Source organism: Macaca mulatta, chromosome 12, assembly GCF_049350105.2.
Source record: "Macaca mulatta isolate MMU2019108-1 chromosome 12, T2T-MMU8v2.0, whole genome shotgun sequence".
NCBI classification, from domain to species: domain Eukaryota; kingdom Metazoa; phylum Chordata; class Mammalia; order Primates; family Cercopithecidae; genus Macaca; species Macaca mulatta.
This window is the reverse complement of record NC_133417.1, coordinates 93469693-93492287: the sequence shown is the minus strand read 5'-3', so window position 1 is coordinate 93492287 and position 22595 is coordinate 93469693. Positions and strand designations below refer to the sequence as shown.

At 34.1% G+C, this 22595-nt stretch overlaps 1 protein-coding gene across 27 annotated transcripts in view; it reads right to left on the bottom strand.

Annotated features, from left to right (window-relative positions):
- The window catches only part of GULP1 (GULP PTB domain containing engulfment adaptor 1), a 305123-nt gene that overhangs the window by 92384 nt on the left and 190144 nt on the right, over window positions 1-22595 (bottom strand). For all 27 annotated transcript variants that reach the window (XM_077956615.1, XM_077956628.1, XM_077956612.1 and 24 more), the window contains one exon: window positions 21488-21549. In XM_077956615.1, coding sequence (XP_077812741.1) covers window positions 21488-21549 — 62 coding nt within the window. The remainder of the gene's footprint in view (window positions 1-21487; window positions 21550-22595) is intronic.

Here is a 22595-nt window from a genome sequence, read left to right as displayed (position 1 = left end):
TTCACAATTCTGCTATTGTTAAGTACTTTAGAGAAATACCTATCACTCTCTGTCAAAACGGGATAAAGAAATAACTGCCTTTGCCTTTACATTCTGTTCTACATAGTTGCCTGTCTAAATAACTTTCTTTATAATTGTTTAACAACATTTAATTTATAAAACCATGAAATAATTATTAGGCTTGAAATGCATTGCAGGGGTATATACACCACATAGGCAACTCAAGCCCTGCTGTAAAAATGTTTCTCCTTAATATAGTTCCTATTTCCAGCAAACTGCCAAGCTTTTAAAAGTCCCAATGAATTTCTACAGTCATGTTTTCCAAATCGAAAATATGTGAATCATGACATCTTGTCAGTTTTATTTTTCAGACAATACATTCTTTTTAGAGCTTTCCTAGTTCTATGTTATTAATGTTGGAAGTTAGAAGTCATGACATTTCCTTCTACTGTACAGAATAGTGACAGCTGAATTATTTCTGCTCCTTAGTTCTCCAAAGCATCATTGTTAACATTACCTTTGAGATACTCTGTAGTACTGAATTAAGGAATGGTTATTATCAGGGGAAAAAAGTATCGGGCAGATTAAGATCAGCACTTTAAAAGGAATTGTCAAGGCTTTATTTTTACTAAGTATATCTTAACCTAAAATTAAATCCAAAGAGTTAGGATACAGGTAGGTATTCTAATAATTAATTTCAATGTACATGTGTTACTAAAGTTTTTCAGTATATAGTATTATCAAGATAAAAAAGATGGTAGCGTTACTAGTTCAGGGATTCATATGGCATTAACAAGGTAATAGTACTCTCCATCGTTTATAAGACTTGGTGTGTGTTATTACATGCAAAGTCCATGGAAGTCATGTCCATGTCTAGTTATGGTTACAAGAAAAGGAGACTGCTATGGTTTAAATCAGGGGTGTTCAATCTTTTGGCCTCCCTGGGCCACATTGGAAGAAGAATTGTCTTGGGCCACACATAAAATACACTAACTGATATGGTTTGGTTCTGTGTCCTGACACAAATCTCATCGTATTGTAATCTCCATGTGTTGAGGGAGGGATCTGGTGGGAGGTGATTGAATCACGGGGGCAGTTTCCTCCATGTTGTTTTCATGATAGTGAGTGAGTTCTCACGAGATCTGATGGTTTAAAAGTGTTTGGCAGTTTCCCCCACCCTCCCCCTCTCTCCTGCCACCTTGTGAAGAAGGTGCTTGCTTCCCCTTTGTTTTCTGCTGTGATTATAAGTTTCCTGAGGTCTCCCCATCCATACAGAACTGTGAGTCAATTAAACCTTTCTTTATAAATTACCCAGTCTCAGGTAGTTCTTTATAGCAGTGTGAAAATGGACTAATACACTAACACTAATGTTAGCAGATAAGCAAAAAAAAAAAAAAAAAAAGCCAAAAAACCTCATGTTGCTTTAAGAAAGTTTAACAATTTATGTTGGGCCACATGTGGCCCATAGGCTGCAGGTTGAACAAGCTTGGTTTAAATATTGTACCCCCTCAAAGATTCATGTTGAAGTGTAATCTCCAGAGCAACAATATTAAAACGTGAGACCTTTAGGAAATGATTAGGTCATGGATTTACGACCCTATACAAAGTCTTGAGGAACTAGCTAGGCCTTTTATTGTCCGTCTGAGGGCCATGTGAGGACACAGCACTAGTCCCTCCTGGACAACACAGAGTTCAAGATGCCATCTTGGAAGCAGAGACGGGTTCCTTACCAGACATTAAGCCTGCCAGTCCCTTGATCTTCGACCTCCTAGCCTCCAGAGTTGTGAGAAATAAATTTTTGTTCTTTATAATTTACCCAATCTCAGGTTTCTGTTATAGCAGCACTAACTGACTAAGACGCTTTCTAGGAAATCTCCTTAAGTACTTGAAACACCCAGAGATTAAGTTACATTATTGCACAATTTTATAGTGTAGAAAATATAAAGGATATGATTTCTAACATATATTAGTCACCTACTCTGTGCCACAAATTGTGGGAGCTGTTTTCAAATACATCTCATTTAAGAAAAACATAAATAGGAGGTCTTAGGAAATATCAATTCATATGTTTATAGATTGAAAGAAGACAATTTTAACCTTTAGTAATATAATTAATATCCAGAAGTGGCTATTACTACATAAATTATAGACATTACTTTAGAGGGAAAATGAATAATTTACTCTAGAATATTCTTATAGCATTAATAATAATCATGAAATAGTATCTTTATTAAAACTAAATCCAGGCTCAAGAATGAATCCTGATAAGTTAGACAATAAATGTTCTAAAATGTATAGATAATCTTTCCTTAAGAATTGCTTCACCAGCCATAGAGTAAATCATAACAGCTTACTGCCTATGGGAAAACCACCTTCCATGGATATCAGATGCAGCTCTCTCCCTTTCTGTCCCTCTTCTTACTAGAAGCGTCCCAGTTTTATAAACATCTATCCATTCTACTATTATCCTTCCTCCACAATTGCCTGTTACCCTGCCAGGGCTACCTATTTACTATAATTCTAATAGAGCATGACTATGTGATGTTTATGAAGTCAGTACAAATGATTAACAAACATATTTTGAAAAAAATGGTTTATAAGTTAAGGCATTAAAAAAATTAAAACTATGGCTCTGAAAATCCTGGTGCAACAGAGGTAAAAGCACATAAAGTGTTCAAGGTTGGAAAAGTCAGACTGGGAGAGGAGGGAAGACAGCCTGCCTGGCTGATATGTTTTGGAAGAAGGCAGTGACAACAGGATACTTATTCTTTTCTGTTTTGGCAACTTCCAGGAATAAATTGCTAGAAACTACTCATCAGAACAGCAGGAACATATCAAGGGGTGAGAAACAGAGGCATCCTTTTTCTATCAGAACAGAACCAACGCCATGTAGTTCTATATGGCTTCTATCTCAGTAGGACCAAGAGTCATCAATCCCTTTACTCTTCCTGACAGTTTTTCAACCTACTGTAAGATGCAGAAACATCTTTAACAAGAGACATTTCTACTTACATAAAAACAAAGATCTTAGAGGTCTCATATCTGGTGGCATGCCATAGTGATTAGAAGCGCATACTTTAAAATCATGCCATCTGTACTTGAATACTATGCTAATAACAAACTGTAACTTCTGGCAAAGAATGTGTATTAGTCCATTTCTTTTCATTGTTATGAAGAACTATCTGAGACTGAGTAATTTATAAAGAAAAGAGGTTTAACCCACTCACAGTTCCACATGATGGGAAGTCCTCAGGATACTTAAAATCATTGCAGAAAGCAAAAGGTGGGGCCAGGCAAGTCTTACATGGAGGCAGGAGAAAGAGCGAGCAAGAAAGAGGAAAGTGTGACACTTTTAAGTGTCACTCACTATCATGAAAGTGTGACACTTTTAAGTCATCAGATCCATGAGACTCACTATCATGAGAACAGCATGGGGGAAACTGTTCTCATGATCCAATCACCTCCCACCAGGTCCCGCCCTTGATATGTGGAGATTAAAATTTCACATGAGATTTGGGTGAGGACACAGAGCCAAAGCATGTAAGTTTGTAATTTTTATAAACTTCAATTTTATTATCCATAAAATGGGGGCCTTAATAGTAACCAACATAGTTAAAGTATATATAGGGTCATTATAACTACAGTATCTATCTCATAGAACTGTCATGAACGTAAAGACAGATTACATGCTGGACAAGTTTTAAGCAGCTAACAGTGCTAGCAGGATTGTGCTTACTGCTAAAGTACTAATAGAGTTGATAAGTCAGCACAGACCAATGATCAATCTCTAACCTTTAACCAATTTGATAGAACATAGCTGGTTAGAAGATATGAATAAAGGGAAGAGAATTTGTAAAAGGGGCCCTGTTGAGGGAGTATCAAGAGCCAGTGGAGGAAGGCAGAGGACTATTAGGACAAACTATATAATTTTGACTCCAAGTTTTGTTAATCATAGATGGACATTCAAAAAATCTTGATGATGATGTCTGTACTATGCAAACATGTCCAAGAACAGCTTAAGAGAGGCATTTCTATTTCATTGGAAAACTGGTACTTATTTTAGCACAGTCAATTTTATTATAAGACCCTTGTTCCCAAAAGATGTATTTATCTAGGTAACACCAGTACAAAAGATTATTAACATCTGCAATTTTTACTCTCCTAAATCATCACCTTTGGGCAATTTTGATGCTTATTAACACTGACACAGCTGGAGTGCAGGAGCAGAGAAAATTGAAACTAAAGCCACTTAATTTGTGGCTTATCATTAGCTTCCTGTAAAGATTGGCAGGGGACGAGGTAGACATTATTGATCAATACAGGCTTTATCTGTGTACTTTATTTTCCTATTTGCATCCTCCAATAGAAAGAAAGTAACCTTATATTTCCCAGTGTTTCTCACATACATTCTGTCAAAATTCCGGTTTTCTGGCTCATTCTAGACCAGATCAAAATGAATGGACAGAAAATCTGTATTTTTAACAAGCATACTAATATAAGACACACTGATTCATCCTAAATAAATCCAAGTAAGATTAATTCTGCATATTCAATGAGAATGCTGCTCTATGACATATGACACAAAGTATTGAAGTAGCTCTTAATCTGGCCAAGGATACATATGCCTTAGTTGCCAAAATGATGATCTGTATTAGGATAGTGCAGAAAGGAACTAAATATATTTTTTTAAAAGCACGTGGTAATAGAGTATCAGGTAGCAGCATTCTGTGGATTAAAAGCCAATCATTCCCAAAAATAGCTTTCTCTTTTATATATACTTAAATGCAGAAGGTTGATTTAATGTAAAACTCAAAATAAAAGTTGTATCATAATAATAAAAATACTACCTCTATCTTTATATGTTTTAACATATGTAAATAGGTAGACTATATATTCCTCTACTCTTATATTTCTGAAACTAGAGAAGACAGATTAAAAAAGGAAAACATTACATTTCAAATAATTTAAGATTTGAAAAGAACATTACCTGCATGGAAGACCAGGTTTTACTTTTTATATGGTGTGACCTTATACAAGTAATTTATGCACTTGGAAGTTGTATTCCTATTATAAAATGTAATAAGTTCTGAACACTTCACTGGAATGTAAAAGCATAAAGAAATGTAAGGTAGTAATATTTGGCAGAGACATGACACTTTGCAAAGGTATAGGGGCCACTACTCTAAATGACATATGTAATTTCTGTAGTTTACAAACGATGAGTTTTTGATGTTTGTGATGACTTTTAGACATTTTACCATGAGGCAGGATGAGGTACATGCACAATATAATAATGATGATCCTTGCTATTAAGTATTTGAAAGGAACTTGCTTAGTATTCAGAAAAAAAAATCCAGGTTTCTCTTTTCTCAGGTTTCAAAAGAATTGCTTATGTGAAAGATGCTTTGTCAACATGAAGACAGCTAGATTTAAAAGTCGTTACCATTTATTCCCCAGTCTGTAAGATACAGTACAGGGTTCACATATATATATACATATATATGTGCATTTGTATATGTGTGTGTATATATATACACTATGTATACACACAGCACATACATTTATGAATTTAATTTCAATAAATTCTAACTTCAGACTGATTAAAATCCTTGGATAAAAGAGAAACTGGAACAAAAGGAAGAGAATGTCTAATTTGACTCCACATGGTATAAAGAAGTCATAATGAAATTCCCACTGCAAACTCCTTCTTCACATAAAGCCAGATTTCACCTGATCTTGTGTAACTTTATTTCTTTAGAAAAATATTATTTTAATTTACAAATAATAATTGTACATATTCATGGAGTACATAGTGATGCTTTGAATATAGTGATCAGATCAGGGTAATTCCCAAATCCATCATGTCAAACACTTTTCATTTCTTTGTGTTGAGAACATTCAATATCCTCCTTCTAGCTATTTGAAACTACATAATATATTATTGTTATTTATAGTCATCCTACAGTGCTATAGAACACTAGATGCCTTTCTTAATCGAGAGAACGTCTTTATCTTTGAGGATAGTGAAACTTGAAAACAATAATTTGTTCTAACATAAGTGCACAGCATGAAACAGATTTTAAAACACTTTTTTGGTTCATTTTCCTATTTATAACTGATTCTGACAGGAATCATTAGAGCTCTTAAAATCCATCTTTTAATTGTTTAGTGTTTATTGAGTGATCACAAAAAGACTATGCTCTATATTTTGGGCTTTTTAATTATTTCTTGGTATTTCCAACCTAGATGTTCTATAGAATCTAAAATTCAACATCTAGAACTAAGAGGTATCTCTGACCCAGTACCTTAAGTTCAAGTCTGTCACCCAGAAATGCAACTGAAGTAGTATTGTGTTAATTCTTTGTCTATTTTACTTACATACACTCCAGTCACAGTGAACCCGTAAACTTTCTAAAATGTGCCAAGTTCTGGTATGTCTCTGGGATGCTGAGTATGCTGTTACCTCTGATTATAATGGCCACCTCACCTGACACACTAAGATAATTTCTACTGGCTCTTTGCATCTATTAGGAAATCTTTCTTCATTCTTCCCATGGATGCTCTTTAATATAAGTCAAGGTGCCAATATGTGTGAGATAGTAAGCCAGCTACGTGGGTATCTCTGGAATGTATGGAAATCTAGCACTAATCCTTAGCCAGGGTAAGAACAAAGTCTTCGGAAACCACAATTCCTCCCACATATGCTGTTGGTTCATAATCTAGAGGTGATTTTTGCGTGACTAACAAAGGACTCTAGAGAGCTGTGCCTCGAAGCATCTCAGATCCCTCATGTCTTTGTGGATTCTTTCTTTTACTATAACATTTTCTTTGCCTTTTTTAAAGCCTTGCAAAGGGTCTGTCTGTTCTTTCAACCATCAGCTTTGTGTAATCTCTGTAGTGGGTTTCTTCCATGAGACCGTGGAACACACATTTTCTACATCTGGAGTCTGCACCTAGTATATGCTGAAGAAAAATAGTAAAATATTCATCTCTTTTGTTGATTGGTTATTCTGAAATTGCAAACTTGCCTCTTAGAAGTTGTTTAAAAGATTGTTAATTTATACCCTTAAAAAAAGTAAACATACTATAGATATACACATCATCTCATTATAAGGTATTTCATGGTGAAACAGACAACAAAGTCATTTTAAGTTGTAATAGTCCATTACCTTTATCTAAAAATATTTCCATTTTATATTGGTGGTCATAGAAACACGCTGCACCCACTTAGTCAATTAATGTCCTGTTGTTTGGACTATTTACTATAATGTTATGCATGTTTGCATTCTTTGCTATTTTTAGTATACTGGAGAACATACAGAAGAACATTGCTTATGAAATTTACTAAATAAATGATAATATTCATTTGTTAATTTATTACAAAAGTTTAAGCTAAAGATGTTCAAGTAATGCTGACACAATGCTACCAGGACTGCATTCTGTATCACAATTCTGCTATATGTTTTTTCTTCATCTTAATTACTTTTTCAAAAACTGGCAGATAACTCATTGATATCTGTTAGTCTGTTCTCACATTGCTATAAAGAAATACCTGAGAATGGGCAATTGATAAATTAAAGAGGTTTAATTGGCTCACAGTTCTGCAGGCCGTACAGGGAGCATGGCTGGAGAGACCTCAGGAGACTTTCCAGTATGGTGAAAGGTGAAAGGGAAGCAGGAACATCTTACATGGCCAGAGCAGGGGAAAGATAAAGGAGTGGGAGGTGCTACACACTTTTAAACAACCAGATCTTGCCATAACTCACTCTCGCCAGGACAACACCAAGGGGGATGGTGTTAAACCATGAGAAACCACCCCCCATGATCTAATAACCTCACACCAGGCTCCACCTCCAAAATTGGGGATTACAATTCAAAATGAGATTGGGGTAGGGACACAAATCCAAACCCTATCAATTATAATATCTGTTTTACTCCTTTAACTTGCTATGTCCACACTCACACAAGCATATAAAACCATCTGTAAAATTCTAAGTTCATTGCTTAAATTTTCAAGGTTTTTTTCTCACTCTACACCCTGAAAATAATTATTTTTATTGACATGTTTCTTCTGGCAATGCTTGAGCATATTTAATCTTGCTCATATTTTCCCCAGAAGTTTCTGAAGAATATTTTTTAGTTTGAATATCTGCAAATAAAAATAGCTTCTTTCCTGGTAAAGCTTGCTGCTTTGTTTTTATTCCATCATCTCCTAGCCAAATGTTTGTGTGAGCAAGCCTAGAGCAATACCATTCTAATGAGCAATAAAAACAGACATGTAACCAAGAAAGTGGTGTGGCATTTCTTGGAAATAAATGCAAACTCTGGGGGAGCTAAAAAGCTAGTTTTAATTATTTAGGATTACAGCTAGGGATCAACTAAAAGTTGGTCAAGCCCCTTCATTGCTTACTTTGATGCTCAAGATACTATTTCTTATCTGAACCTGCACAGTCTGGGGTGAGGTGACTCATGCTTCTCTGAATTTAAATCTCCTAGGAAGTAATTAGCCATTGCTGCCATGCCTATCATCATTAGTGATTAATTCTGTCACAGATAAAATCTGCTTGGGAGACAGGGCATGAAGAGAGGGGGATTGTGCAAATCTGTTCAATTTGGTTTTACAATTTCGTGATGTTGAATTTTGAAATGGTTGTGTTATTAAAATATGCAAGGAATCAGGGACTAACCTCCTAATGAATGTGCTATATTCTAAAAAATCCCATCTGTCAGACAGTTGTTTGAAATCGTGGAAGCTTTTCTTCCGTGTAATAAAGGTATATCAAATCTTTGTTAAATCTTGGTATACTTGAAAGAGATAAAAGATAAAAAACTAACATTTAATGAGCACCAACCATGTGCTAGGCACTGTACAGAATTTTTTTTTATTAAATATCTTAAAAGCTCTATAAAGAAGATATTATTTGCATTTTAGATGTGTGAAAACTGAGTTAAATACTAGGCTTGCAATTAAGTTGTAGTGTCTACTTTTAATTCATTTCGATGAGGCTCCAAAGCCCATGCTTTTTTGCTTACAGGACGCAGCCTTCCCAGTTCTAAACTGTTTGTTCTGTTGCAGTAATAGCATAATACCCCTTAAGCACTATTATTTCTTTAGATAAGTGAGTTTGTTGTTATATTTTGAAGAACATGGGACTAATCTTCTACTCACTTCTCTTGGTGGCCTTGACAATACAGTGGAGGACTTCACTTTCTGGCTTCAAGGCATTAGAGGTGTTTGCTAAGACTTACGTTAGAGTGGAACTGGTAAAGTAGGATGATGGAGTTGGGGCCTGGGAAGCCCCAGAAAAGGGCATATATGTAGTTATCATCTAGGCATTGGGTATAGATTGTGTTGCATGAACAGTCTGGTTTGGCTTGAGTTCCCTCTTTACATTTTCTCAGATGGACCCATTAATTGACCAAATTTCCACAGTAACGAATGAAAATAAGGTATTAGTAATAGTGTTAGGGGCAGAGATATAATGATGAACAAGATCTGGCCTTACCTCCCAAGATGCTTTGATCTAGTGAAAGCATACATACTGACAACTAAATAAGCAATTTACAAAATAGGATTAGAAGAGCTAGGACAGGGTGGTTAAGCACAGGATACCACAAAAACCCTTGAGTCAGAGATTTAGTTGAGAGGAAAGTGGTATCAGGTAAGTCTTCCAGAAGGAACAAGCTAAGCAGAGCATTGACATTTAGCCAGGAAATATAGTGGAGTCCGTGTATGTTCAAGGTAAAGACAGAAGCCCTGAGGAGAGCAAGAGTGGAAAGAGATTATGAGACAAAACAAAGGAGCACATAGAAAAAAAACAACATATAAGAGAGATGAGGCTTTAGAAGACAAACCAAAAGTTATGTTAAGGAGAGAGGAATAGCTTATGAGAAAAATGTGATGCTACTTAGAGATATTCAGGTTGGAAGATAAAATGACCAAATTTTCATTTAAAAATGCTCACTGCTATTTTGGAGCCATATCAGAACTGGGAGGAAGAGGAGGTCCACCTGATGTGTGGAGACTTCTGTAAGGGTCTGTGTGTGAGATAGATGACGGTGGCCTATAGCAGTTGACGCCAAGTGTTGCATGCCAGATAAATACAGACATTGAGAGTCAGCATTTACCAATTTTTATAGCATTTTGACAAAGGAGGTATCATTTTGAGTATATTACTACAAGATTTTTGAAAATTATGAGTCTGTGATAGATTAGGGAAAAAATTTGCTGTTTCATCATAGACATTAGGAGAAGCACTGACCTACACCAGGTGGACAGTAGTAGCTATGTGGAGAAATACACATATTCAAGAGGTTTTCAAACAAACACAAAGTCTCAATGTTTAATTAGATGTAGACGGTAAGGGAGGGGAACACTGGTCACAGCTGATACATGTGGCAGAGTGCTTTTTTAATGGTATTTGTATCTATAACATCCTTTTTCCTTTCTTCGAGTAACTGGCTTGGCTTTCCTTTAGGGACCTACCCTTTCTCCACAAGCAGTCCATGTTGTCTGGGAATGCATTATGTCACATGGGTTAAGTCAATGAGTTCGTCATTCACTGGCTGGCATGAACACATTATCCAGAGATTGGCTAGGAAGGGCACATGATCCATATCAAACCCACAAGGGTCAGCAAGATTCTATTCAGAAAGGTGAGTTTGAGTTATTAGAGAAGTGGATCTGAGAGCTGTCATGTAAATCTGACTCTGCCAGGGGACAGTAGGAAGAGTCTGAGAACTGAGGCAACCCAATGAAAACTGAAGGGAAGAGATTATCAAATGAGCCCTGAATCAAGTTGGCCTAGAGACAGTCCTCCCTGTGAGGTGTTCTTTTATGTAAACCAATGCATTCCCTTTCTTGCTGAAGCCAGATTGAGTTAGATCTGTCAGTTGAAACCAACAGTCCTTAGTGGTGTTTCTGGCCCAGAGAGAGGAGGATAAGGTTATTGAAGACTATCATAAGCCTGATTTGGGATTTATCCTCATGTTTTATTAAGGTCTTTTAAAAATTACGTGTCTGCTAGACAAATGTTTGGGTCTGGAGCTTAGGGATGATATTTAGGCAGGAGAGTCATCAAGAGATGGATTTAAGTCATGGGTATAAAAGAGACTTCCCAAGGGGAGTGGAAGAAAGAAGAAAATGTTCTAACGATAGAACCAATAGGAATAGTGGAACAGGACAATCAACATTAAGACATATCAATTATATAACTAAAATATAAGGATAAAAAATGAAGTCTCAGGCATCCAAGAAAAAGTAAGACACCTTCAAGGAGGGAAATTTGGATGGATTCAGATTTCTTTCTACAGGAGAATAAAGGAAGAATGTGCAACAATGACTAACGTTCTGAGGCAAAGAAAGATCCAAACATAAAGATGATACATATTCTCAAGTTTGAAATACCCCACAAAACTTTCAAGTCATTGGGTCATTTTAAAATCTTGAGGACAAAAACTGAGATTTATAAATATAGGTCTCGTAAATAGAGAAGAAATAGGAAATAAAGTGTTTGGTGATCTGAATGCATTTCAATATTTAATTTAGACTAAACTGCTATGGAAATTATAATTTCAGAACAAAATGTAAACGTTGCAAATCCTGGCAAGTAAAACTAAAATAAGAAACAAAAACTGGGGCGGAGTATGTTACCAGGCAGAAATGTAAGTCAGCTATTCACTTTATCATTCATGTATAATATGCATTACTGTCAAAAATTGAAATGTGCTACTAAGGAAAAATACAATAATGCCAAACACTTAATGACTTTCATCATCATTTTCTTGAACCTTAGAACAACCTTTTAGGAACTAATATCTCTTTTGCAAAGAGATAGATATATAAAAAATTTAGGAACTCCTTCGATTCACTTCACTTTTTTTCTTCTGTTAAATTCAAGTAAAGTTCAATGTTATTTTAAAATAGTATCCATGTTATAATTTCTTTCTTTCTTTCCTTCCTTCCTTCCTTCCTTCCTTCCTTCCTTCCTTCCTTCCTTCCTTCCTTCCTTCTTTCTTTCTTTCTTTCTTTCCTTTCTTTCTTTCTTTTTTGAGAGGGAGTCTCGCCCTGTTGCCCAGGCTGGGTGCAGTGGTGCAATCTTGGCTGCAAGCTCCGCTTCCCGGGTCCACGCCATTCTCCTGCCTCAGCCTCCAGAGTAGCTGGGACTACAGGCATCTGCCACCAGGCCTGGCTAATTTTTTGTATTTTTAGTAGAGACGGGGTTTCACAGTGTTAGCCAGGATGGTCTCGATCTCCTGACCTCATGATCCGTCCACCTCGGCCTCTCAAAGTGCTGGGATTAGAGGCGTGAACCACCGCACCCGGCTATAATTTCATTTTTTTAAAAGTTAATTCTTCCTAGGAGTCTATCCATTCATCCCCAGCATCACTTTCCTTACTTACAGTTTCATGTTATCATTTAGCTGTTAAATGGGACGTATAAGTAGTCCAATTTCACTTGGCTTTTCTAAGGATTAAATGAGATGACAGATGTGAAATGCTTAGAAAATTATTGGTGGAGTCTTATTTATATGTTAAATGTTATTTTTTTATCTGTATATCCATTCTCGCACTTGTATTTATGCAAAGAAATGCCTGGAATACTGTTAACCAAAAGTCAATACTGGGTTATTTCTGCCTGATACGGTTTGAGCAATGTGTTCATTTCTGTAATTCTGTGCTTGACTGTACTGCTTAAATTTTAATAATTAGCACATAACGTGCTTCCAAAATAAAAGTTATTATTCTGAAATACATAACACTTTGAAGACCTAATAATGTAAACAGTTGATTTTTCATTGTGTTCTCCTGTGTTTTCCATACTTGGAGATATATTTTTCCTCAGATTTTGCTTATATGAATTACACCATATCCCAGCAACCTCTTTGTACTACTTTGCTATCACATCTGTGCAAGATATTGAAAGAGGAGGTGTTTTAATACTATCTGATTTACTATCTGGAGTCTATGTTTACATTTATGAAAATGATTTAAAGGTTTAGAAAAATAAACCACTTAGTTCTAGCAAAAAGGAAAAAAATAGATGATACACACTTTTCTGGAAACTGAAGAAACAAGCACACAACAGGAGACTATTCTTAAATGTAAAAATATGCATAACAGCTCTGGAAATGAAGTTTCTCGTAGTTCAAAATACTACAAGAAAGACAAACATGACTTTATTTTGATGTAAAATATGTGAATTTATGTATATGTTGCCTAAGGGATGAGAGATTATTTCCGCTAAAATATCTCTTAAAATGAAAGAACATTGTAAGTGGAAATCTTAGTTTGTCTTCTGAAGAGATTTTGTGTCTCTAGAGTGTGCTGGCCACCTGTGTTATCTTACACCTTTTGAATAAAATGACAAAGAGTGAATCTGGAGGCAAATTGCTTTCACCTACCATTTTCCTAATCAATATTTGAAATGCAACCATATTATCCATTGATAACACTGATAACATCAATGTTCACATCTAAATTATTTCCAAATCCTTGGTGTTTCCTGCCACATTTTACTTCTCTTAACAATCCTTTCCTCTTTATTCTCATTTCTCCTGCGTTTTCTGTTAAAAAAATGACAACAATAATAATAATAATAATAATAAAAATGCTCACCTGTTTGCTAATTTTCTTTTATGCTGATTTTAGTCACTTATATGCTGCTTTTAGTGGCTCATCAAAACACTATTACTGAAATGGTATTGATAAAACATTAAATGTTTTTTATTTTTTGGAAAGATGTTTTTTCCTCCAAAACTATAATCTCTACTTTTCCTTTCTGCTCAGATCCTTAAGTCTCACAGTCCAGTCTTCAGAATGCTATTGCTTGACCCTTTTGAGACTAAATCAGTCCTTTCCTTCTTTACATTCTCTAGCTATGAACAAGCTTTTTAAAATTATTTCAGCTGGGCATGGTGGCTCATGCCTGTAATTCCAGCACTTTGGGAGGTCAAGTAGGGTGGATTGCTTGAGCTCAGGAGTTCAACACCAGCATAAGCAACATGGCAAAACCCCATCTCTACAGAAAAATTAGCCAGGCATGGTGGTGCAGGCCTGTAGTCCCAGCTACTCAGGAGGCTGAAGTGGGAGGATCACCTGAACCCAGGAGGCAGAGGTTGCAGTGAACCAAAATTGTGCCACTGCATTCCAGCCTGGGTGACAAAGTGAGACCCTGTTTAAAAAATAAAATAAAAAACAAAAATTATTTCATCTAGGGCCAAACACATCTATGCAGAAATATGAAATAAATGATAAATATATTCAACTTTCAGAAAATGTCCTATGTATAACTAGATGCTCTGAAGGTGAAGAACCATTTAAGGACACAGATAACACCAAAGCATTTTTATCCAGGAATTATGTTAATAAAAATATCATTAAGCAAAGCAGAATAAAGAAAGATACAATACTTCATGGAAGCTTAGACATATGGCCTCTGTGTTAGGGAGGCTAATAAATAGACTTTATTTAGTCTGCTTAGCCCACTTGCATCTCTGCCAAACCATACCTAGTTTAAAATGATGTCCAGAGAAGTATTTAACAGACAGGGGCAGGACTCCACAGATGAAGCAATTTCACATACAACATATACAAGTGGCAGACACATATACACATTTTACTTTGTCTTTAGGTCTTTCATCTGCTGGTTAAGTACTCTCCAAAATTAGGAACAGTATATCGCAATAAATAGACAAATGGATGTTGAACAGGATCAGATACTTGATTCTATACCTAATTTTGCTACTATCTTCCTGTGTAAGCTTAAACAAATCACAACTTCACTGGGTCTTGAATGACTTTATCAAGAAAATAACCAAATTTGAATAATGAATACTAAAGTCCTTTTCAAAACTGTCTTTGAATCCATAACACATATATTGCATTTTTTAAAATAATAAAATGATACTATAGTAAATACTGAAATGTAATGAGGACTAATAAAGTTTTTAGTTCCTATTCAATAATTTCTAGCAGCTATATAATACTTTGTTAGAGTACTCTCAGATGTAGAATAACAGTTTGTAATGATAACCTTCAGAATTAACTGAAAGTTTATCTCAAGAATTCAGAAGCCATGCAATGCTAAGTGTTTATTGCCATTGCCTTTTTTCCATTTATTCTTATATTTTATAAGCACATACTAGCTATTAATACAAGTCACAACTGAACAAACTTCCAGTTGTTACTATGCTTTTATTTGCTTTCATATTTTTTGGCATAAAAAACACCATACGGTTTCCCACTATAGAGAGGACAAGGGAAAGGTAACATTTTACAGATTTCTAATTTCCTTTTAAACATTTGTCAGTATTACTTTGACATATAAAGCAAAAATTCCAAGTGGTAACAGATCCCAAATTATCAATACATATTATAGTATACATTATCTCTTTAATTGGAAAAATTATGGTTAGGCTTCAATTTATATGCTCATTCTTTAATTTTAAAATGTTTGAAATGAATACAAATGATATATATTAGCATTATTAAAGACCAGTTCTAAAATCTAATAAATGTTTTTTAAAGGTCATGTAACACCAAATTTTAAAGTGGTTCCTATGTTTCGAGATTAAAGACTCATTTTTGGATAAATGATATAGATTATCTGGAAATGCAATTGAGCTCTTTATGTTTCTTATATTTCCCCTGGTATCTACAACCAGCAAAACTGGCAAGTGCTTATGTTTGCTGCTTTTATAAAGCTGCTCTAAAGAATCTCATGAAATTGCAATTCAAAACCATTTGGGATGTTTCAACAAGGCATCTCATCGATTACAGAGTTGCACCTTTTGCCCAACTTTCAATGATTCCACAGAGTTGAATCTGAAGATTTTTCTTTCTTCATTTCCTTTTTTTGACACACTAATAGATGTCATTTATTCCTAAACCTGAATTTTTTTCAATTAGGTCATATACCAATCTTAATATCTCATTGAAAGGTAATTTATCATATACTCTCAAAAAACAATTTAAAGAACATTAGCAAAATTATTTTTTTACATTAAGATCCTTCTTTTCTATGACTCATTAAGCCACATAATGTTGTAACTTTCTCTCTTCATTAACTGATTACTTGTAAAACTCCCTAACGGTTTCAAAAGGTTTACAAGGGCTGCCTTATATTTCTATATTTGATTTTTAAGACCAGGACAATCTTTGCATTAATATTTTGCTTCAGAATGCAGTTACCTCAGAGTGTCTCCTATTACCTCAAGGTAACAGGAAAGTATAATCACAATGGTATTATTCTTTAATGATCAAAGCATTCTCTTGTACATAATTCCACCAAGGTGGCAATATTGAGTCTCCTGTTGTGCTTCAGGAAAAAGCATTCCTTTCCCATAGAACCTTTCAAAGTGGTCACTGCAAGTACTTCAGTTGATGCAAGCAGACAAAATAAAATACCTAATACACATTCTAAGTAGTTCGTTCTGTTTTTCAAGGCTACATTATTCTCAAGAGATAGTAATGACTAGTGTCAACTCCAGAGTTGACAGAACACTTTCTATAATGATATTAATAACGATAAACTTTTGTCATGCCAAACACTGATCTAAGTTTTTAAAAAAATATATTAACTCATTTAAATATCCTAACAAACCAGTTTGATATTTGTAGTTATTAATCTCATTTACAAGTAAAACAATTCAAGGACAGAAAAGTTACATAATTCTGATAACAGCTGAGAAAGTAGAAGTTTGAACCCAAATATTTTGACCCAGAAGTGGCTGCTCTAATTACTGTAATAGGATACAGCAACTATGTGGCTATAAAGTTCTGGTAGAATCAGTGGAGTTGTTGGTATAGAGCTTACTCTTGAGGGGTGCATCTGAGCATGTCAGATAGGTGGGTTCTGATTTTTCTATGATTACTATTGGGCAGGTTTAGTTAAAAGTTTCAAACGTAAGTGCCCAACATGTGGTTTTCAACCAACTAAGGGTTAGAATCCTCAAGTTCCAATATCTTAGTGTCACATCTGATATTACATATTTTGTGTGGGGGGGAATGAAGGCAGTGTTTTTGTTCTTTGTCATTTTGTTTGTATTTTGAACCCAAATACAGGCTCATAGTTTATATATGTTGGCAAATTTAGGTTGTAAAGATGAGAAAGCCTCACTAGAAACTACACAACTCACTGGGCCAGCAAGCCTCCTCTCTGACTAACATACCTAGTGGCAAACGGTGCACATGTCATATGTAAAACTCTGATACTCTAGAAAACTCTGAAATGTAAGGTAATCTTTCTTTGTAAACCTCTCCTTGACATTTGAATTTTATTTTGTTGGTGATTATCTATGTAGTTTTCTCACTTGTAAAACTCCCTGACATGGTTTTGAAAGGGTTTGCAAGGAATGTGTTATATGATATTTCTATATTTGATTTTAAGATGTTCCACAGTTTAGAAGATAATGACATAGGTGTTGGTTATCATTATGTAACTTTCTTCCGAAATTCTTTCTGTGTCTCATGTGACTGTTTCCTCTCCACAGGGACGTCATAAGTTTTTAAGGTGAAGGTCCATGTTACTATTTGTTTTAGATTTGCTCACTTTTAGAGCTTGGAACACAGTAAACAGGTAATCAAGGAATGTTGACTCTTTACTGCTGCCTCATGCAAAGTAAGGTAGTAATCTCTTTATAACTTCATTCTTATACATGCTTGCATTTTTGTATATCTTAAAGACAGATTTTCATAAAAGGATAAATACAGTAAACTTTTGGGGGGATAATTATACATTTTAGAATAAAACAGTTAATAAAAATGTTTTAATGAAACATTTGTCACAATTTTTCATCTATGAAATGACTGTCTCACTCTAACAATAATAAATTGATTAAAATACAACTCTGCCAGCATTTTATCATTATAGAAAAGAGAGTTTAGCATTCTCATAGAAAATTGAAGGGAACAGAATTTTTTAAATTTCTGCCTTAATGTTCTAATTACAGTATCAATAAGAATCTAATACCTAATCTATTGATTCTGTCAACTTTACTTTCAAAATACATCCAGATTCTCAGTACTCTTCTCCTCCAGCTCCTATTCAGCTTCAGCTGCAATCAACTTTTTTGCCCTTGTACCCATCTCTAAATATATGTCCCTATGACCCACTACATTGATTTCATGACCACATTTTTTCATAGGTAATAACCTTTAACTTGGAAACATCACTACAGAGTACACAGGATAATATAAAAGATTACCAATTAATATTAATGCTGTTACTTCACATTAAAGATCCAAAATAATGAATCCTACATAGAAAAATGCTTATTTTAAACCATCTATTATTTTATATCGACATATGATCTGAAATCATTACACTATGAATATTAAATGTGAATTTTTGAAATCAATGTTCCATAAATTGAAAGAATGTAGAAATAAAATGTGTTCTAAAAAAGAATTATAAAATAAAACAGAACACTACTGCTTTAAAACTGAAGACACTTAAACATAAATGTTATTACATATTTCTCCAAGGAGAATAATAATTCTTAAATAGTTCTGTTAAATTTATCAGATTAATTTGTAACCAGTGGATGCCAAAGTAACAGAAATCTTTTAATGGTATGATGATTCTCCCTTTTAGCCAGGATGAAAATAGATATTCTTTCTTATTCTCTGCTTATATACCATCCCTATGTTACCTCAATTCTTCCTCTGGAATATTAAGCACATCTTTATTTTCCACTACAAATGTATCTACTACCCTATGGTAAACTTATTACCACACACTTGGACCATTAAAATAACTTCCTAAGAGGTTTAATGTCATTCTATCACTCCCTATCCAAACTGACCTTTTTATCACTACCGATTTATCTTCCTAAAATCCTGTTGGATTTGTTAACAACCTAAACTGTTGCCTCTGCCATTCAAGGCCTTCCCAATTTGCCTTTTTAACCTTGTCCATCATGAATACTTGTATGAGACCAGTTTTATGTGTCAACTTGGCTAATTTACAGTGCCCAGTTATTCAATCAAATTCTAATCTAGGTGTTGCTGTTAACTTATTTCATAGATACGATTAACATCTCTAATCAGTTCACTTTATGTGAAGGAGATTATCCTGGATAATCTGGATGGGCCAGATCCAATGAATGGAATGGCTCTAAGAACAGAACTGAGGGACGGAACTGACGTTTGCCTGAAAAAAAAAATTCCACTATTTCAGTCACTGTTGTAGCACTAACTCCTTTATGTCTATAACAACTCAAGTGATAAATTACTATTGTTACTATTCCTATTTATTGATGAATAATCATGGACATAGAAAGGTTAAGCAATTTTCTCAAAGTCACACAGTAAACAAGTGTTGGGGTCATGACATAAACCAAGGAATCTAGCTCTAGAGTCTGTATTATTTTTTCTATTGTGTCATGCTACTTTCTGTGGTCATGGATTTGGTCTTCAAGTGGCATATTCTATAACAAGAGATACAGAATACCTTGAAAAGTAACTCTACTATGAAGTCAGCTTAAAAAGTGCCACAAACAAAGGAATTCAGAAAAAAACTAACATTTTTCAAATGAATTGACTGCTACTTTGTACACATAAAATATACATTATCACTCATGAGGCTATATTAGAATAGACAAAACCATCCTGCCCTTCCATATTGTACTGGTCCCAGTCTGGGAAGATGTTTCTGTACCCTCTACTTCCTGTAGAATGTCTTAAAATTGTTACGCACCTGTGAGTTGGCACAGGCAACTTTTCCATGTAGACAAGCAGAATGATTGGCAGACTTAAATGTAGATCTAATTATAATATAACCTTTTAATCTTTTATAAAGCTGTTTCTCAAAATGAGGCATATCAGTCACATAAAAATAATAGTGATGGTTTAAACTGGTACATATAATTCCACTATGATTGATAATATCAAAAACTGAGCATGCACTTTAAAAATCACAGTAGCTTTCCAGATTAAAATTTTTTTCAGTGTAGACTTCATATAGTGTATCAATAGCTAATATGAACAATATCTGTGAAATGATGGATAACAAACAAATTTTTCTCATTCAGTTAACTAAACTTTTCATGCTAAATTAGGACAATCAACTTTTATGTTAAGTTTATAGAAAAATTCATAAGTACTGTAGTGATTTCAAGTATAATATGTTTATACAGAAAATATTTCCGATTTCTTTGCTGGTAAGTTAGCAAGAAAAAGACAAGAGATGGTGCACTCTCCAAATTCACTGCTGAGCAACAGCTCTGGAAGAACTTCTTCTAGATAGGCTCTTAAATGTTTCTTCCTTCTGATTCAGACTAAGATAAGAACCCTAGATGTTTCCTACCACATACTGTTAATTTTCTCCTCAATAAACATTCTTTAATTTTTCCTGAAATAATTGCTATGCCTAATCTCACTGTATCCCAGTGTATACTTTACTAATCCATAAACGCTTAAGTTCTCTTATATAGTTTTGTTTTCCCCTATTCCATCTCCAAGTTCAGTTGCTTTTAAATTTGACTCTAATATTTCCAATCCCCTCTTTAACTCGTATCTGTCTCTTCCAAATTTTGACTCAAATTTCTCTGAAAATTATTACAAGTTTGATGATCATTAACTACAAAATAGCATCTTTCTTTAAAGTCCCTGTTGTAAACTGAATTCACTCATTTTTTTCAACAACAAATGAAATCTTTAGACACAGAGTATAGATTAATGTTTCCAGTTCTCTATTAAAATGCAGCAACTTGAACAAAATAATTTTTAAAATGCACCTTTTTGTGTGCTTTATAAAAATAATTTAGGGTGGGTAGAGTGGCTTATGCCTGTAATCCCAGCACTTTGGGAGGCTGAGGCAGGTGGACCACTTGAGGTCAGGAGTTTGAGACCAGCCTGGCCAACACGGTGAAATCCCATTTCTATTAAAAATACAAAAATTAGCTGGGCATGGTAGCACGTGCCTATAATTCCAGCTACTCCAGAGGCTGAAGTGGGAGAATCACTTGAACCCAGGAGATGGAGGTTGCAGTGAGCCAAGATCTCCCCAGTGCACTCCAGCCTGGCTTACAGAGCACGTCTTCATCTCAATAAAATAAAAATTTAAACTTTGTTCTTTTTTCTTGAATGATAATTACATTTATGAAAATTGCAGCTCATTTCTCTCATTTGCAGGTTTTTATATTTAGGTCGTGTAATATAACATTAAAATATTTTTAAAGAAAGCTAATTTGTTAGTGGTTTGAGTTTCTACAGGCCACGATATTGCAAATATTTTTAACAATAACCATCACTTGAAGAAAACACGTTTGACTTAAATAGTAATTTTAAAGAATATACTTTTAAAAAGAGAAACTATTCTACAGAGAAAAATAACTTCCCATGCCACAATTATTTTATTTATGTAACCTTTTTTCAGGAATCACTAACCAGGAAATGTCAATACATAAGCAATCTAAGATTAGCCATGAATCAGAAATAATACTATAACAAAATAAAATTAAGTAATATATGAACTATTTTTACCTTTGCATTATAGGGAATGAAATGTTTAGATAAAGCTTCAGGTGTATGCATCCATGTTTTGTCTGCAATAAAAAATACACAGAGTTAAATTTTAGGTTTCCATGGTGTCATATTCATGCATTACCATTTGTAGGACATCTGAGCTGGGTAGAGTATTTCTAATTCTGAGATTCTTTGCTAAATTGAGAAAGAATAACCACTCAGATAGAAGAACAATGCAGTTAAGGAGTGATTATAGGATTCTTTCTTTGGTATAAAAGTCCCTAGCTTTTCCTTTTAAAGTTTTCAAATAATACAAATGATACCAAATTTTAAAAGAACATATAAAAACAATATCAGAGGGCTATGAGTAATTACATTCATTTGTGATTTAAAACAAGTATCTTTCTTCTTTCACTTTATATACTCATGAATTATAGGTTATTTTTTTTAATTCCTAGAACAATAAAATATAATCTGCTCTTTACCTCTTTGTGAATATTATATTGTAGCATCAAGATTTAGCTATTCTAAAGGGAAATTATCATATTATACTAACAACTGCATTTGTATGAAACTGAAATAAACCAACTTACTATGTTCATTTGGAAATCAAGATAATATTATGATAAATCCTTATTCTAAATTTGAAGAAACAATGATTGAAGGTCTTCTCTCAGGAGTTTTGGATAGAAATAGTCTCAAATGCAATAAATCAAAATGTTTCTTAGATAAGTGTTAAAAATGTTAGAAATAAAAGTAACTCAAAAGGATAGAATATATTAAAACTAATTGTATTATATATTATTTATATCTTGTTATTTATATTTGTATTACTAATATTTTTAATTTAATTTTTGAAATTTACTAATATAGCCCTCATATTTTCCCCAATATTTTGATGAATGCATAAGGGGGAGAAAAAAATGTTAACATTTACATGAAACAAATTGGCTTTTTTTTGAATCTGCATTTATTTGGAGTACGACTTCTCAATCTTCAATATTTTGTCTCCATTCATGTAGTTTTGTATGTATCTTATTTTTCATGGGAGTTTAAACATTTAGGATCAGTACTATAAATAGAACAAAATCAAAGATTTATTTTACCATGAAACATATAAGTACAA